Below are 15940 nucleotides of genomic sequence, written 5' to 3'. Positions count from 1 at the left end.
GGTACTTGCAAAAAAACCCACCCTTGCATTTTGAAAAAAATTAACTAATATATTAAACACAAAAGTGACAAATTAACATTTGTTTCCACTTTGAGTTACCAGTATACACAGTACAATTCTGACATTTTTTATAATACAGCACAGAACACAAATTTTAAGTGTAACTTCATGCTGCCAACTAAAATCAGTATATGATTGATAGCAACATTTTATATACTTTAAATGCTTGGTGTTTGAAATTATAATTACCTCACAATAAATTTGAATTATTATGTCTTTAACCTTTTGAAAAATAATTTGAATTTCATTCTTAACTATGCATTTAGTTTTGAAGGAAAGTTTACATTTCCACCAGACTTGAGGACATTAGACATTTTTGCATGCTGTTCCGACTAACTCCTTAGTGCCATATACTCTATAGAACTTCATGTGGAATTATCTAGAACAGGAAAGAAATAGTTTTGTAACTCATATTCTGTCATATTTTAACCTAGCAACTGAGCCATGTCTACAAGAAGGTACTTTTTTGAAGTCCCTCTTTTGCAAACAGCTCCAAGGGATATATGGATCATGGAAACAACAAACCACCAGAGCTGTGGGAAAGCAAATTGTGGTGTTATTTATTTTCCAGAGGTAAGTGTGGAACAAAACAAGAGTGACAAATAGAAAGAGTATAAACCTATACAAAGGTTTAGTTTTTCCACTTTTTCAAACTGCCTGCAGTTGAAGCAGCTTTCAGAATCAGTATCATTAAAGAGTTACTTTAGGGACTAGTTTATTCACCATTGATTTTTATGATGTAACACTGACAGTTTCACAAATATTCACTTTTTTATTATCTCAAGTGTTGCCTAAAAACAATATGCTTCAGAGACTGTATGTTGCAATAGAGGCACAAGGAGCCCACAGCCTGATTACACAGGCAACCACTCATCATATACAAACTGGAGAATTACTGTGTGTGTTTTGGAAAACACACAGGAAGTATAAACGTGTGTTCAGAGATTCAGAGAACACTTAACAAGCAAACACCTATTCATCTATAATGGTCACGTGAAAAAGTCAGTATCTCATTACCAACAACTTTCTCTCATCCTTTTTCTGACATATTCTAAAAAAACAATTTTCTTTCTCTAAACCAAGCCAGTCCAGTATAGGTTATTTCACTGAATTGATAGTGAAATATCACGGTGCTGTACCTCAAGCCACCTTTCACTGCTATGCTTTTATCTTGGAGGCAGCAAGTAAATGTGCAAGGTGAACAAAGCAGGAGTATTCCATCAGGAATATACAGACTCTAAGGACAAGTTTAGATCCTATTTCAAGGATGAATGGTCTAAAAATCAACATAATATGATACCAAAACCATTCTGTTATTTTCTTTTAAGGAAATAGCTCAGAAACCTTAACCTACTGCCCTGTGTTGAGCTATGATCTCTTATACTTATAATGAATACAATTATTCTGGATGATAAATACTTGATTGCATATCTTACCTTTCTGACCATTTGACTTTTCTTGGCCACAATTAATTACAAACCACCTGAATAAATATCCCTGGGGTTTGGGGTTTTTTTGCTTGTTTTGGGTGTACGGTGTTTTTGTACTCTTTTTTCTAATATACCTAATTAGGAACAATTAATACATTTTTACCTCTGAAGAACTTTGTCTTATATTCCTTGCAATCATTGACCATTACATTAATGTTCTTTTAACACATATTTACCTTTTGATTCAACATTGCTAAAAAAAAGCCACTAATTTCTTAAATTGTTTATATTACACGTAGCAGCACCAATTTGTGGTTTGATGCCACTTGACGAATAACCTGTAATAATCAACTGTAAAAGATTTAACTCCAAATACCAGCCCTGTAGCATTCAGTAAGGTTACAAAATACATCTGTATTACTCTTTGCTATTTGCAATTATGAAATACAACAGCAGTCGTGCCTCTCTAATTATAATGTGCAGGTTTTCAACGTGGTGCATAAGAAGCTGGAGTATTTTCAAAATTAAAGGTATAAACCACTTTCCTTTTGATTTTCTGACCTGAAGACAATGAAGTAGAAAAGATCTTATCAATATTTTTAAATGTCATGAAGGCACAACCACAATTTAATTTAGAAAAATTAAATATGTTAGCTAAATATTGCCTGAAATTCTTTTTTTATGTCATTAAAATCCATAGAGGTTGCTACAGCTCTGCTCACTCTTCAGGAAGCTCCATTAGGCAAAACATTAGGTAAGATGTGCCTCTAAACACAAAGACCCCACTTTCATTCTAAAACATACCACCATCATGTTTTGTTTTATTTTTTCACAAAAGAAAACAGCTCAAAGTTGGGAAAAGACAAACACAGTGCTATAACATACTTTTGTTATGTCTGCAAATTGCACTGTAACTAGCAGGACTACAATATTTATACTGAACTGAAATTATTTGGTTTTATGCATAAAAAATGTTTTTTTTGTTTTAGCAGAAAAAATAAATAAATCTACTTTTAGATTTTTTAAAAGATACTCAACACTAAAAGAATTTATTAATATAGTACATAAAAATATTTTTATTAAAAGTTAACTAAGATATTTTTCTCTTACATGGTACAATTTCTTATAGATTTTTCAGGTTACTTCTTGGCAAAGATACACTAACTTGACAGATTTGTCAGCCTTGTGTGCACTTGATGCTTCATAATGTACATCATGTAACCAGCGGATAAATGAGTAATGTTCATCTGTGGGATTAGGTAAGTAATTTTGCTATTTACTTCAGTGAGCTACCACGCTAAAATAATTCATGCTGATGAGTGCAGCTGTTTCTACTTCCAGTTAGATATTTACCTCTCTCTGTCCGGGGAGTAGTGGTCATCTATAACACGATGTCTCTCCATTCGGTTCAGGGTGTTGTAATGCACGGGTGTAGATCGAGTCCCTCGAGGTCCCTGATCCACATTCCGACTAAGGATAAAAGACATCAAATTCTGAGTTCTGGGTGTGCCCAGACCACATCTCCTCACTGGTTTGTACAATTATTAGTGAACACGGTGGTTCTGACCTATCTTTTGCATACTTTTACTCACACATAATTTTAAATCCCATGGTAAAACAATTTTCTCCTACAGAAAAATGGGCTAAATCTGTGCTTGGTATTTTCCTTTTGTTTCAACATTTGTTTGCTCTGGAAACAAGAGGGCAACTTTTTTGTTTAATTAAAGTTAATTTTAGACAAAATTTCATTAGTCTTTGTAGACTAATGTTAACTGACAAGAGTTAATGATTATTGGATCATTAAAACAATTATTTTGTATAGATTTGAAAATAACAGTTTGCATGCTTCCCTCCACACAAATTCAGATTTTAGACCAATACATTCTTCTGACTTCTGTCATTTCCCACAGGCTTCCCTAACATGGGCCTCATTTTTTCTTACCAGTTTTCTACTATACATTTCCAGTGTCCTTCCTTGCCACTTTGCCCTTTTGGCATATGTCATCCTTATCCTCTGTCATCTTCCAGTTCCTAATTAGTGTTAACCTGTAGGTGTAACCTTCAGTTCTGCTGCAATATTGTTGTTTATTTCTGCATATAAGTCTTTTGAATATGTGGCACTGCACATAATCCTTTGCCTTCAGCTCTACTTCATTTCTCATGAAGCATTTCTCTACCCTGGCTTTTATGGAGTCACACTGACTAGTAAACTTACGTATTATGTATTAAGAGTGAGTGTCATTCTACTTTCTGCTCTACAAATCTTTCCTGATACTTCCCTATACATCTTTAACCCCCATATTAATACAAAAAATGATATAAAATCCAGTATAGCTTTTACCCTGTAATTGAACTTTTTCATGTGTAATCATACTCTAAAAAGCACACAGACAGGACTCCTCTGCTGTTCTTTCTTAATATTTTTAGTTTTCTGAACAACCAATTCTCATTCCTCCTTTCTGAATCCTAGTTTTTGTCTGACACTTTTCTTCACAATCTTTCTTCTTGTTCAGGTTCCAAAGAAAAAAGCTTGGGGTTTTTGTTCTGGTTTTAGTATTATTATCTTATTCTACTCACCTCTCTTTTTGGAGTTAAACATTTAAGCTTTTTCAAACTGTAATTTCTTCGCAAAACTTCCTGACCTTTGTTGTCAGCCCACACAATCAAATTCCTGACAAAACTGATTATATGCCTTTGTCCTGAAAACTCAGTACCCTCCTGTCTGCTTAAATAACTTTCAATAAGATTGTTATTGACTTACTGTTCTAAATAAATAATTTCTTCTTTAAATGTCTGTATTATATCAGATTCTGGCTTCATGCTGCCTTTTAACTCCTGCACAACTATACTTCTGCTTCCAAGTGTTACTACCATTTCAGCTCTGTTTCACTCTGCTAAGAATGTAAATCTTTGTCAGCCAGATTTACCATTTAACAGAAAATGGCATTCTTTCTCCAATGGAGCTTGTTCTATAAGAAAAGTTGCTTTCACAACATATGTCTTCACTTCTTTGGAACTTCCTTGCAGTTCACGGAACACGAACAGTGCAGCAAGATAACAGGCAAGCAGGTGAAAAGGTGTCATTACAGGTGGTAAAGGTAAAGAACAATGAGCATCCTACTAAATCTACCACATCCTTTCAGCTTGGCCTCTTTCTATAGTTATCTTCATCTTGCTTTTTCAAATACATGGTCTTAGAAAAAGCCAAACATTATGTGCCTGCCATAGTCTAAACTCCATTCTGATCTACTGAGAGAATAACAGTCCATTCACTATATTGGCTGAAAACATTACAAAAGTAGTAACAAATTGTCAGCTACTATGCAATGTAGCTTTAGTGGAATTTATTAACAGAAGCTAGGAGAATGACTGAGGACTACAAAATGGCTTCTGACATATAACAGCACTTGTATGGCCCAGGAGCTCCAGCCTACTGAGGCATCAACCAGTAAGTAACTGGCAGATCTCTGGGCGTGCAACATGCTTACTGCAGTTAGAACATGTCTATAGCAGCACATACATAACAAACTCAATTACACATAGTGCAAATGTGATTAATAATGTTTATGCTTTGTCGAATATACCTTGATTTTCATTAGAATTAAAAAAGACATTTCTGCAACACAATGATTATGCTTTTCTATAAAGTATCAAGTTCTGGCAACCCAATTCTCCAGACTAGACAAGTCCTCAAATAAATGGGGCAGGGGAATATTTCATAAATTTGATTATTACACTGTAGGAAACAGCTGAAATATATTTTAAAAATTCGCTTTAGGGAAGCCAGGAAGTAAAAACATTTCATATATGGAAATAAATGCAAAACTACAAGAAAATAAAAATAAGGCTTTTCAACGGTGTTAAGCAACTATCAGTTACTTAGTTTGGATAAAAATTCTGCCCAAACTTCACACAGCACACACGCACAGGAAAACACAAACACAGACACAAAGAGATTTTTTTCACGGTTATGTCTATATCCAAGACATATAATCCCAAGAGATTTAGCATAGACAATTACTTAGACTGAAATCAGTATAGTAGAAATCAGAATAGATCCCTCTGTGTCTACTGTTTATATCTCTTTTAAAGTCAGGGGTTTAGACTTTAAGTAGAAACTTACAGTTTCTGCCTGTTAGCTGTCTGTGATGATATGGGATAATTTGGGATCCTAACACCTCACTACTGCAAAAGGGTATCATTTAGTCTGTATCTGTTAGAGGAAACGGTAAGTAAACACATAAGTAACAGAATATGAAGCCAAGAGAGTTTTAAGCTAACTAAAACAACAAAGATAACAAAAAGAAAGCAGAACACAAGAGAATCAGAATTGCTGTAGAAGAAATGTACCTGACAGGAAATACTGGATGCCAGATTTTTAGTACTAAATAGTAATTGTAAGCATTATGGGCAAAGAAGATTCCAGCTGAATTACACCAGCTGGAAATCTACCCATGCATCGTGACAAAAATGCTAGAAAAGAGACTTCATTTCCCTTTACACCTAACCTACTTCCTTTTAAGAAATCTTACCTATGCAGAAAAATTATTAATCCTGTCTTAAGCAGTGTATTCAATCAAGTAGTAATCATTATCCAAACTAGATTTTGGAAGCAATGTCCTGATCTTTGATTCACAAGATAAATAACTGTCAGAGGCCTTCTAAGATAAAGAGTTGACATTTTTCAGTATAAAACTGTATGTGTGTCAATTCATTCTTGGTTCTTCAGGTGTTTGAAAAAAAGTAGTAGAAAGAAAGCTCCTGTGGGGAGGAAGTATATCTCTCCTGGAACTTAATTCTACACAGACAAAAAGGTTGAAAACAGCCACTGACAAATGAATGCTAATAAAATGTCAAACCATCACATGCTATAACACATAGCACCTTCTAAATAGCTCTTGAAAGTTAAAATCTGGATAAATATTTTTATTTCATTAGATCAGAATGCACTGATTTTTTATGAAAAATAAGACAAAATCTTTGGCACATCAGTACAATGTAAGAAAAGAAACAGTACTGGCTTTACAGAATTTCATAAGATCTAACTAATTCATCACCATTTTGAAACTCTGGAGATTCCTTCCAGTATTGTTACAGGGTTAATACCACTTAAATTTATATACCTGCTGTAGACACCTGAATAGTTAAGTAACAGTTTACCTTTGTGGGGGAGGGACACTGGGAGACCACGATCTAGTCCGTCCTATACTATCTCCACGGTGAGGGGACCCTGATCGAGAGCAATGATTAGATGACATGACTTGTTCTGGCACTGATAGCGTTGAACTTTGAAGATCTCTCCCATTATGTCGATAATCTAAAAAGAAATGCAAATATTCAATGAATCTGAAATTGCATTTTTTTCATTTCCTACCATATCTGTAGTAAACAGAAGCATGAAAAAAAACGGAACTTGATCAAGAATGCTGCCATGTCTTCTTGGGTTTTGTAATTAAAAATAATGCCTAAACCTGTTTCTTGTTGTTCTACTGAAGTACAACTATCATTCCTCTAGTTGCACTTTATAAGTATAGAAATAAATTGTCATGCACCAAACTGGGGATTTATAATAAAAAAAATATCCAAATGTACCATATAATTGTGGTCAATGTGATGCATTAATAATGAAACTGTCCTTTTTTTTTTTCCTTAGAATAACACACAGAATTTATTATTGCATTTTAATTGAAATTGTGGATAATTCTTCAAACATATGTATCCAGTATTAAAAACTAATCCAAAGTTCAGTTAAAAAAATTAGGATAGGGAATATGGGGTCACATACAGAATTTGTCTTCAAGAAAGATTTGTATTTCAGAAACAATGACTTAATGACATCAGAGTTCTTTCACAATTCTGAACTTAAACAATATTATTCCTTCATAAATACATGAGCGAAGGCCACACAGATACCTGCTTACATCATGGACCTAATCTTAAATTAGGATAATAGAAGGTATAAATGGTCTAAGCAAAAGCCTTCCCATTTACAATAGCTTAAAAGGTACTCAGGCTTTTAAGAAAAATCTTTTTTAAAAGCTGGGTATATTAAAAACAACTGTTTGCATCTAATTGAAAAAGCTGAATTCACTGTCCCGGGGTACAACACCCTCTGAGAAAAGAAGATGCCAGATATACAGCAATTTCAAAGAAGTTTCCATAATATATGTTAGGATCAAATTAATATACAATGATAAGAAATAGAAGAATTGCAGATCTTAATTTGATTATAATGTTTTGCAAAATTAGGTCTTCAGAGAGCTCCTAGTGCTATGAAAACTAATAAAATTGACTTTTTGCACTGAAGATAGTAACTAAGTATCTTTCCAACATAACCATGTATGAAGTATACTTACTAGTTAGCATATTCAGTTAGCACTGATTAAGCATACAAGGACCAGTTAAACACAGCTCTGGATGAAATCACCAAAGGAGTGACAAGGGAAATTTTATGTGTTTGAAACAGGTTGTTGTTTGCTAACCAGTAAAGAAGATGTCTGAATGAAGTTTTTGCAAGTCAGTCTGGTATTCAATCAATTCTGCAATTCTTTAACTAGAAAATTGCTCTAGTAAAGCAATATTAGAATTGCCGTTCATCACTGACAAAACAATTTACTTGTTTCAGCTACTGATGCTAAGTAGCATTTTCTCCACTTAAACATCTGTACTTGATTTAGGCATCAACCTTTCTCTTCATCAGATATTTCATTTTTAACACTCAGTGTGGTTGATCTTAGAGGAAGCACTAATTAAAAACAATTACATAATCAAATTGTCAGAAGTGCTTAACACACCAAGATTTCACACATGGGCACTTTGGAGACAGTTCAGTTCTTTTATAAAATATGCTCTGCTACTATGGTGATTTGAACATATAAATGCAGAGTTTGGATGTCCTCTGAAAACATGCTGACAGAAACTGATCAAATAAATTGAATTATTAATATCTGAAAATACTTTATGCATCATTTGGGGATTTTTTCTGCATCAAATTTTATTCTACAAATATGGGAAGAATGAAAACATAGTGAAAGAAACCAGAAAACATTACTGTAGAACCAACTGGTTACTTGCCTCATAGTGACTCAGTTTCTCAAGAGGTGTTTTTAGCTCCACTGCACTAATGGAATGTATGGGCCCATTACACTTGAAACAATTCTTTTGATCATTAATGTTTATGAAGAATGTTCCCACACAGTAATAAACCAGAGCTTGCTGAGTTTTCAGTATTGTCCCTACAACTAGAATTACATACAAAGCTTGAAAAAGCCACTTAGATACAGATAATGCTTCTTATTTAAGTACTCATCCATGTATGTTCTCTGGTGTTCAGCAAGCCCCTCAAATTATCCTTCACTTGACACAGTCAATTTGAATTTATCAGTCCTTTCACAGAGCATTTCCTTCTTAGAAGTGCTCCTCACCATGTATGCAACTCACCCCAAGAAGGCTTTACCTTATGTGTGAAGGCACTCTCTCTTCATCAAGAGAGTCTTTGACACGAATGTAACTTCCTTTCAGCTTTCCATTATCAATTGATGCCTCTGTCACTCTATACATATTAGGATTGTAGTAGAACATGAAGTAACCCCCTGAGTTCATATTTGCCTAACTTTACTCAAAGAAGAGAATGCTACTGATAATTACTGACAATATGAAAAGAAACAAAACCCTCGAATTTAATTACTTCTTTATTTCAAAAGTGGAGTGATACAGCATATCTTTAAAAATATAAACTGAGTTTTTATTTTAAAAAATATATTCATTAGGAGAATTTGGATGTTTGAAGAAAAAGATGCTTGTCAGTGGAGGAAATTTTACTAAAGAATGTTTTGGGGTTTTTTAAATTTTAAAAGTATTACTAGACTTTGTCATTGGTACATTAAAAGTGACACTAAAAGTACAGGGACAAGCTTGAAGAATGATAAAACTTCCTGTGTTAAGAACTGTAGACCTAAAGTGATAAGTAGTATAAACCTCATTAGTTTAAAAACAAGGAAGATGGCCAAAGACTCCTTGATCTAATGGGTCAGCTTAAGGACTACTTTAACATTGCTAGAATTTAACTTCCAGTTTGGGGGGGAATTTTTGATACACATAGACACTAAGCTATTTTTTTACTTAAGGAAGGACCCAATAAGAGGAAATTTTAGAGCAGGGTAAAGGGTATCAACATATTAAAAAAAAATAAAATAAAAAATAAATCTTGGCAATGTTTATGCCTGTAGTTACTGAACTTTTGGGGCACTACAGACTCTCATTTAGGGCCAGCTGTAGGTCTAGAGTTAAATCCTTTATTTAGTAGCATTTTATTTCATCTGCTCTGTGTACTATTCTTATATGATGCCTTTCAATAGGCAGTCAATTTCAAGCGGTAGCCGAAGTATTTGTGTGTTCTGTATCTACTTTAGAGAAGTAATCATCAACAGGATCCAGGTATAAAAATTCAGTTAACGTAATCAGCAAGTAGAGAGAAGGACTTTTATTTCCTCTGCAGGGGAGGCTGCAACATGACAGTGAAAGAATTCTTTTGAACAAAAGAGTCCTCAAGTGTTTTGAGATGAAGCAAAAATGAATAATTCCTTTTCATTATTCAAACCAGAATATTTTTTTTTAAGTTCTATAAGCATTTATTTACTGGTTGTTACATTTTTTTTCTAATCAACTTGGCTCTATCTTCTGAACAAATATCTTATATGTGTTCTTACTTGCTCCTGAAACATCTTGCTATCTTTAGCATAACAAGAAAAAAATGTAAAAACTCCAGGCTGGATATTGCATCCTTTACTTGGAAGACTCTCCTCTACAAAGACTTGTAATGGAGTTTATGCAGAATTCACTGCCTTACATTCCTCCAGGATTCATCTGTTGAAACAGATCTCAGATTACAAATGTTTCATAACATGATGTAATGCTGGTGAGATATTGGCGTAGAAATGAATTTTAAACTTTAAAATCTCACTTAATATTCAAGTATTAGAACAGAGATGGAGAGATTTTTGTGATTAAATGGTCTTGACAGTACATGTCTCTGTTCATAAAGTCAGACTCAGTAGGTTACTTGTACTCAGTAGGTTACAGCAGGTTCAACACACACTATACGTAAGTATCTGGGAAAAAACTTATTTAGAAATCACAGTCTGTGTTCACTGAACTTTGTTAACTGTGATGCCTGTTAGACTTTGGTCAATAGAAATAAATAAATAAATAAATAAATAAATAAAACTAAAGCAACAACCTCCTTGCTTTTCACTGAACTGTATTTAGCATTAGGATAATGTAATAGTGGTTTGTAAAGGGCTCTGGAATTTTTCTAAAATCAATGTAAAAATACTGTATTGTTTTTATCAATAAGCTGGTAAGAGCATTCTAAGGGGCATGTGAAGATGCTGATGAGCTCCCACACAGAATTGCTGATGAGGGCCAAAAATTATTGTTCAGGACAGCAAAATTAATGCTTTAAATGCTTTGAAGGCAGCATACAAGCAATCTAAAAGACAAAACCAGAACTGCTAGTGCTTCTTCTTCGATCCTGTGCTAAGATTACATCCATCAGAGATGAAATGGAACAGAGATTCTTCTTTGCTGGTTTTAATCCCTAGATTAAATGAATGTATGTTGCACATGAAGAGAAGTTATCTTAAAATCTGGTCAAAAATCACTTCTGCATACTTGTTTAAATTTTTAATATATCATAACCTTTCCTGACAGTAGCTGGTGTAGACAACCCATACAGCAAAGAAAAAAAAAAAAAAAAAAAAAGCAAACACTGAAGGTTTTTATCATTATTTATTTAAACGCCTTTTCCATTCACAGAAACAACACAATCTTCAGTCCTTTGTAAGACTGAAATTTATTGAGTATATCTAAGCAGGATAAGATCCAAGCCACCAGAAATGAAAGCTTTTATAAATCATTTTTCCAAGAGATGCTTGAACTTTTTGTAAAATTAAAGAAAATAATAGTCTAGGAATTAACATTTTATCATGAGGAAATTAAATCAGTAGATCAAAAGTACCACAGCAGTGACAAACAGCAACTGCAGATATATCCAACATAGAAAATAATTAAAGGAATTGTAGTTTATAAAGTTCTTTCTGCTCCAGCAAGTATAGTCTAACATAAACTTGCTACAAATCTACATCAAGAAAGATCTTTCATTGTTGTATTTCTACCTATCATGAGCTTATCCAAAGATGAAATTAATTCACCTTATGGGACCAATATAACTTTCAATGAACTATAAATAAATGCAAAATGAGATAAAAGAAGGTCTGTGGTTTTCATAGAATCACAGAACCACAGAATCATAGAATTATTTGGGTTAGAAGTGACCTTTAAAGGTAATCTAGTCCACTGTTTTCAATAAAAGTAAATAAAGGAGGAACCAAAAGAATTCTTGTTCTTAAATTTTTGTGGAGTTTAGTTTGCAGGTCAAATGCTTTGAATAAGGATTAATTTTATTGTAAGAATCACTGAGAGTGCCTGACCTATGTTAGCAAACATACTTGATGTATTGCAGTACTTATATGGCAGAAAGAAAAAGAGCAAAGTGAAGTGTCATGTTAAATAAAACCTGAAAACACAAAATGAAAGAACTGGGGTAGTAAGAAAGAAAGAAAACAAAGAGAGACAAATGGCTTCATGCAAAGAAGTCATATATTTAAGCCAAGATTGTGATGAGTCTGCAAATGAATAGAAGAACCTTATAGAAGGGAAGGATATGGATGATAAGACAAGACAAGGATAAATCAAAAGACTTGCAAACATAGTGGGAGCCACACACAAAAAAGGCAATAAATAAATATTTCAAAACCAAAATAAAATCAAACTTTTCCACCCACACAGCCAGTCTCAATTAAAATGCAACTCAGGTGTAGAATTGTCAGCAGAAATCCAAAAGCTAAAAGATCCTAAAGGAACTAAAGGCACATCAGAAACTTAGGTAAGTGATGTAGACTAATTCACTGAACTGTAAAGACCATAATTTTATAAGTTGTCAAAAAAGGAGTTTATGAAATCATTAAATGGTAAATCCAGGATTTTCACAAGAATCTTGCTGATGTTCAAGCACCTCGTAAAACTCCTGCAAAACTTTGTACCTTTTCCAGGACAACAAAAATATCTAAATTTCAAAATGGAGCCATACTGGCCACTCAAGATACATGTTCTTCAAACCCCCTTCCTTCCTCCTTTGTTATTAAGCTCCAAAGTTAGCTTGATACATTTCTAATTTAAGTAACCAACAGGAATGTCAAAGTCTTTCTCTTTGGGAAGACAGGCAATCTGAAAGTCTTAGTGACTATGAAGCACATCAAGAAAGCAAACTAGCCTAAGGCTGAAAGTACAGTAAATAGGAACACGGGTCTCTGAGGATCACTGCCTCTCTGCTTCCCATACTTCACACCACTTTGGCCACATATTCTTCATATCTTCTGTTTGTAACAAAGCACAGAAGTGACAATATAATAATGCTTGACTTTCTTAAATATCTTTCTAATTAAGGTAATAATCTGAAAACTGAGCCTATTACTGTTTGAAGATAAATTATTTAAGGAAGATAGAAAATTTAGTGGTCTTGCATCCACAGCATTCATTCAGTCTGGTAAAATTGCTGAAACCTTAGAGCGAAATCTTTGAGCAGAAGTTAACAAAAATCTAAATGTTTATGCAAAAAGGATAAAAAATATTCCTTTGGGATAGAGTAAGTTTTACTGCAGATCTGCAAAATTAGATTGTTCCAACATGAATGAAGGTAACTTGTGCTTAAAAACGTCTGCTTTCTAGATAATCTAGCAAGAGACCTAAATTGAACCACAGTCAATAAACACACTAACAAAATTACTTGCCATTTGTACCACAAAGTGCATATATGATGTATTGATGAAATTCACATGGTGTTTAATTAAAAAAAAAAATAAAAATCTGTTACCACATTTTTCAGCAAACACAAGAAATATGGCAAGGGAATAGCAACATAGCAGGGTAAAAAAATTAGCAGGGCCCAAGAGATAACCATGAAATACCTGGAAATACAAGGATGATAATGAGACAATACAGAAATGCATCCAAGCTCAGACTGGCAACAGTTTTTAAGACAGGACTGTGCAAACTCAAGTAATTAGGTAGCTCCATTAATATTTGGATTTATTAATATTTGGCTGCACCCCCATATCAAGGATTGCCATTTAAGCTCCTTTTTTTTCTTCTATCCCCAGACCCAGCTGTATTCCTCTGACTTCTGTTTCCTGTGTGCCTTTCCTTAGCCTGCCCACAACATGCGCTAAACACAGTGTAAAATCTCCACATGTGCTGATGAGTGGAACACGTTTTGACTGACCAGCTGATCACTGCCTCACAGCTGCTGCATAGACCAGGCAGCACAGACTGCTCCACCTTTGCTGAGGAAGAGACACAAAATCACTGTATGTGTACACTTTAGCCAGACCTGAACCAAGGGAAGCAGAAACTGTCTAACACAGACTACTCTGGGGAGGGTAAAAATCTCAGTAGAGCAGCAGGGAAACAGAGTATACACTGAGCTGCGCAGCCTTCTGTGCTGGTGCCAGCAGCCACCTGTAGTGGTTTACAGGTGACATGGCTGCTTCCTAAATATATTCTCTGTTCTAGTCAGGAAAAGGATATCATTCTCTTATTTCACTGTTTTTGGCTATGATTACAGTATTTTCTTTTCTCTCAGAAGAGGAGGAGAAATACTCTTTCAATCTGACAATTTTCATCTCAAATATTCATCAAACTCCCAATTCCAATAGTTGACATTAAACAGATTATCTGTTAAGATATCTCCCTGTCTGTCTTAAATGTTCAGTTTTCAGATCTTTAGCAGTATTATTATTCCACCATGAAGTCATAAAGGATGCATGAAACCCAATTGTCTGTCAAAAAAAGTAAAATAATCACTTCTTCACATTTAATTTTAAAAAAAACCACTATTTTGTGCTATTTTTATAATTTTATAAAATCACTGAGGAAACTCACACAATTTTTTTCCTTCTGTTGGTAATCTTGATGGCTAAATATGCATTATAAATTTTTATTAAAATAAGTTATAACATACTATAAGATACAGATTATTATAATAAATTTAAAACAAGAAACCATTCTACTGAACATAGAAGAGTAGATTTAGACAGTAATACCTGAAACAACACCAATTCCATCATCACAGTCGTAATCAGAGACTTCACTGTCACTGATTCTTTTAGACCCTGCAAAAATTAAAAAAAAAAATTAAATCAGAAATGTATAATTTATCTTCCTGGAATTTAAAATAACCTCAACTAAGAATACTTAAATAAATGTAAGGATTTTATATTAGATAATAAGAAATTAATATAAATATATAAGGAAAAATATTAATGTTATTGCAAATGTATTAGTGTACCAATTATTTTCAGCTAAATATTAATGTCATATACATACAATGAAATACTGAAATAAAGCTCCACAACATTGCTTTTATAAAGTATTTTCATATACTTCATGCCTAGACATATTTATTCTACATAGAAACTGGCATCACAGTTCCAAATTTTCATATGAATGCACAATCCCTCACCAAAATCTTGGAATACAAGAAAAATTAATAACAGCAATTATAGTAAATGAATGTGAGACTTTCTTTAGGGTTTTAGTAAGCATTATCAGAACAGGCAGCTTCACACATCATGTGTCCTGCAAAACAAAGTATCTCTGTGATACTCTAGGGGAAGAAACTATTAAACACTCCATAAGAGTACACCTGTCAAAATAGCTAGAGCTTAGTTGGCAAGAGCAGACTTCACATCCACAATTTGAGCCAAAATGTAGGGCCTGTGGGACAAATAGATATGTCAGTTTGTGTTTAGGTCAGTTTTACTTCTGTCTTCTGCAGTATCTTTTAAACAGCATTCGATGGCTGAGATCAGGATTAAGCACCAGCATGTGAGTGATAATTATTAATTTACTTGTTTTAAATGTGAAAATCCCTGTTCTTCAGCAAGATGGTGTGTCTGTTCTAATTCTCTGGCCATCTGAAAATAGGTAACTAGGATATAGAGGCTTTAATCTAGTTGTCACTGAACCTTCAATCTTATGCAAGATTTTTTTATTCCTACCACAGGATTATTTGTTCTGAAACACAAACACACAAATACCAGTAAAAATGGAGAGCAAGCCCAAATAAGCCCAGGAAAAGGCAGAATTAGTATTCTGTCTGGGTGACTGGCACAGAAGGATCCCTACCCTCCCTTCCCAACAGAAAACTGTAAGAACAAAAGAATTTCAATTTGAAGAAATTTTAGAAATTATTTGAATCATAAGAACTGCTGCCATTTGTCAGACTGTTTAACATCTCTCTATCCACTAGGGAATAGTGGAAATTCCCTTTTTAGCAGAAGGAGTGTGCCTGCAAGATCTGTATGGAAAAAAACTTGTGTTGCATCTTTATA

The 15940-nt window shown here is 33.8% G+C and overlaps 1 protein-coding gene across 1 annotated transcript in view; it reads right to left on the bottom strand.

The window, feature by feature from the left end:
• RIMS2 (regulating synaptic membrane exocytosis 2) overlaps positions 1–15940 on the bottom strand; it is a 303972-nt gene that overhangs the window by 151391 nt on the left and 136641 nt on the right. The window contains 3 exon segments of the mRNA XM_010006466.1: positions 2844–2960; positions 6651–6807; positions 14651–14719. Of these exon segments, the coding sequence (XP_010004768.1) occupies positions 2844–2960; positions 6651–6807; positions 14651–14719 (343 nt within the window).

This window comes from Chaetura pelagica, unplaced genomic scaffold (genome assembly GCF_000747805.2).
Source record: "Chaetura pelagica isolate M959 unplaced genomic scaffold, ChaPel_1.0 scaffold76, whole genome shotgun sequence".
Classification (NCBI taxonomy): domain Eukaryota; kingdom Metazoa; phylum Chordata; class Aves; order Apodiformes; family Apodidae; genus Chaetura; species Chaetura pelagica.
Note: the sequence above shows the minus strand (reverse complement) of the source record. Positions and strands in the feature narration are given on the sequence as shown.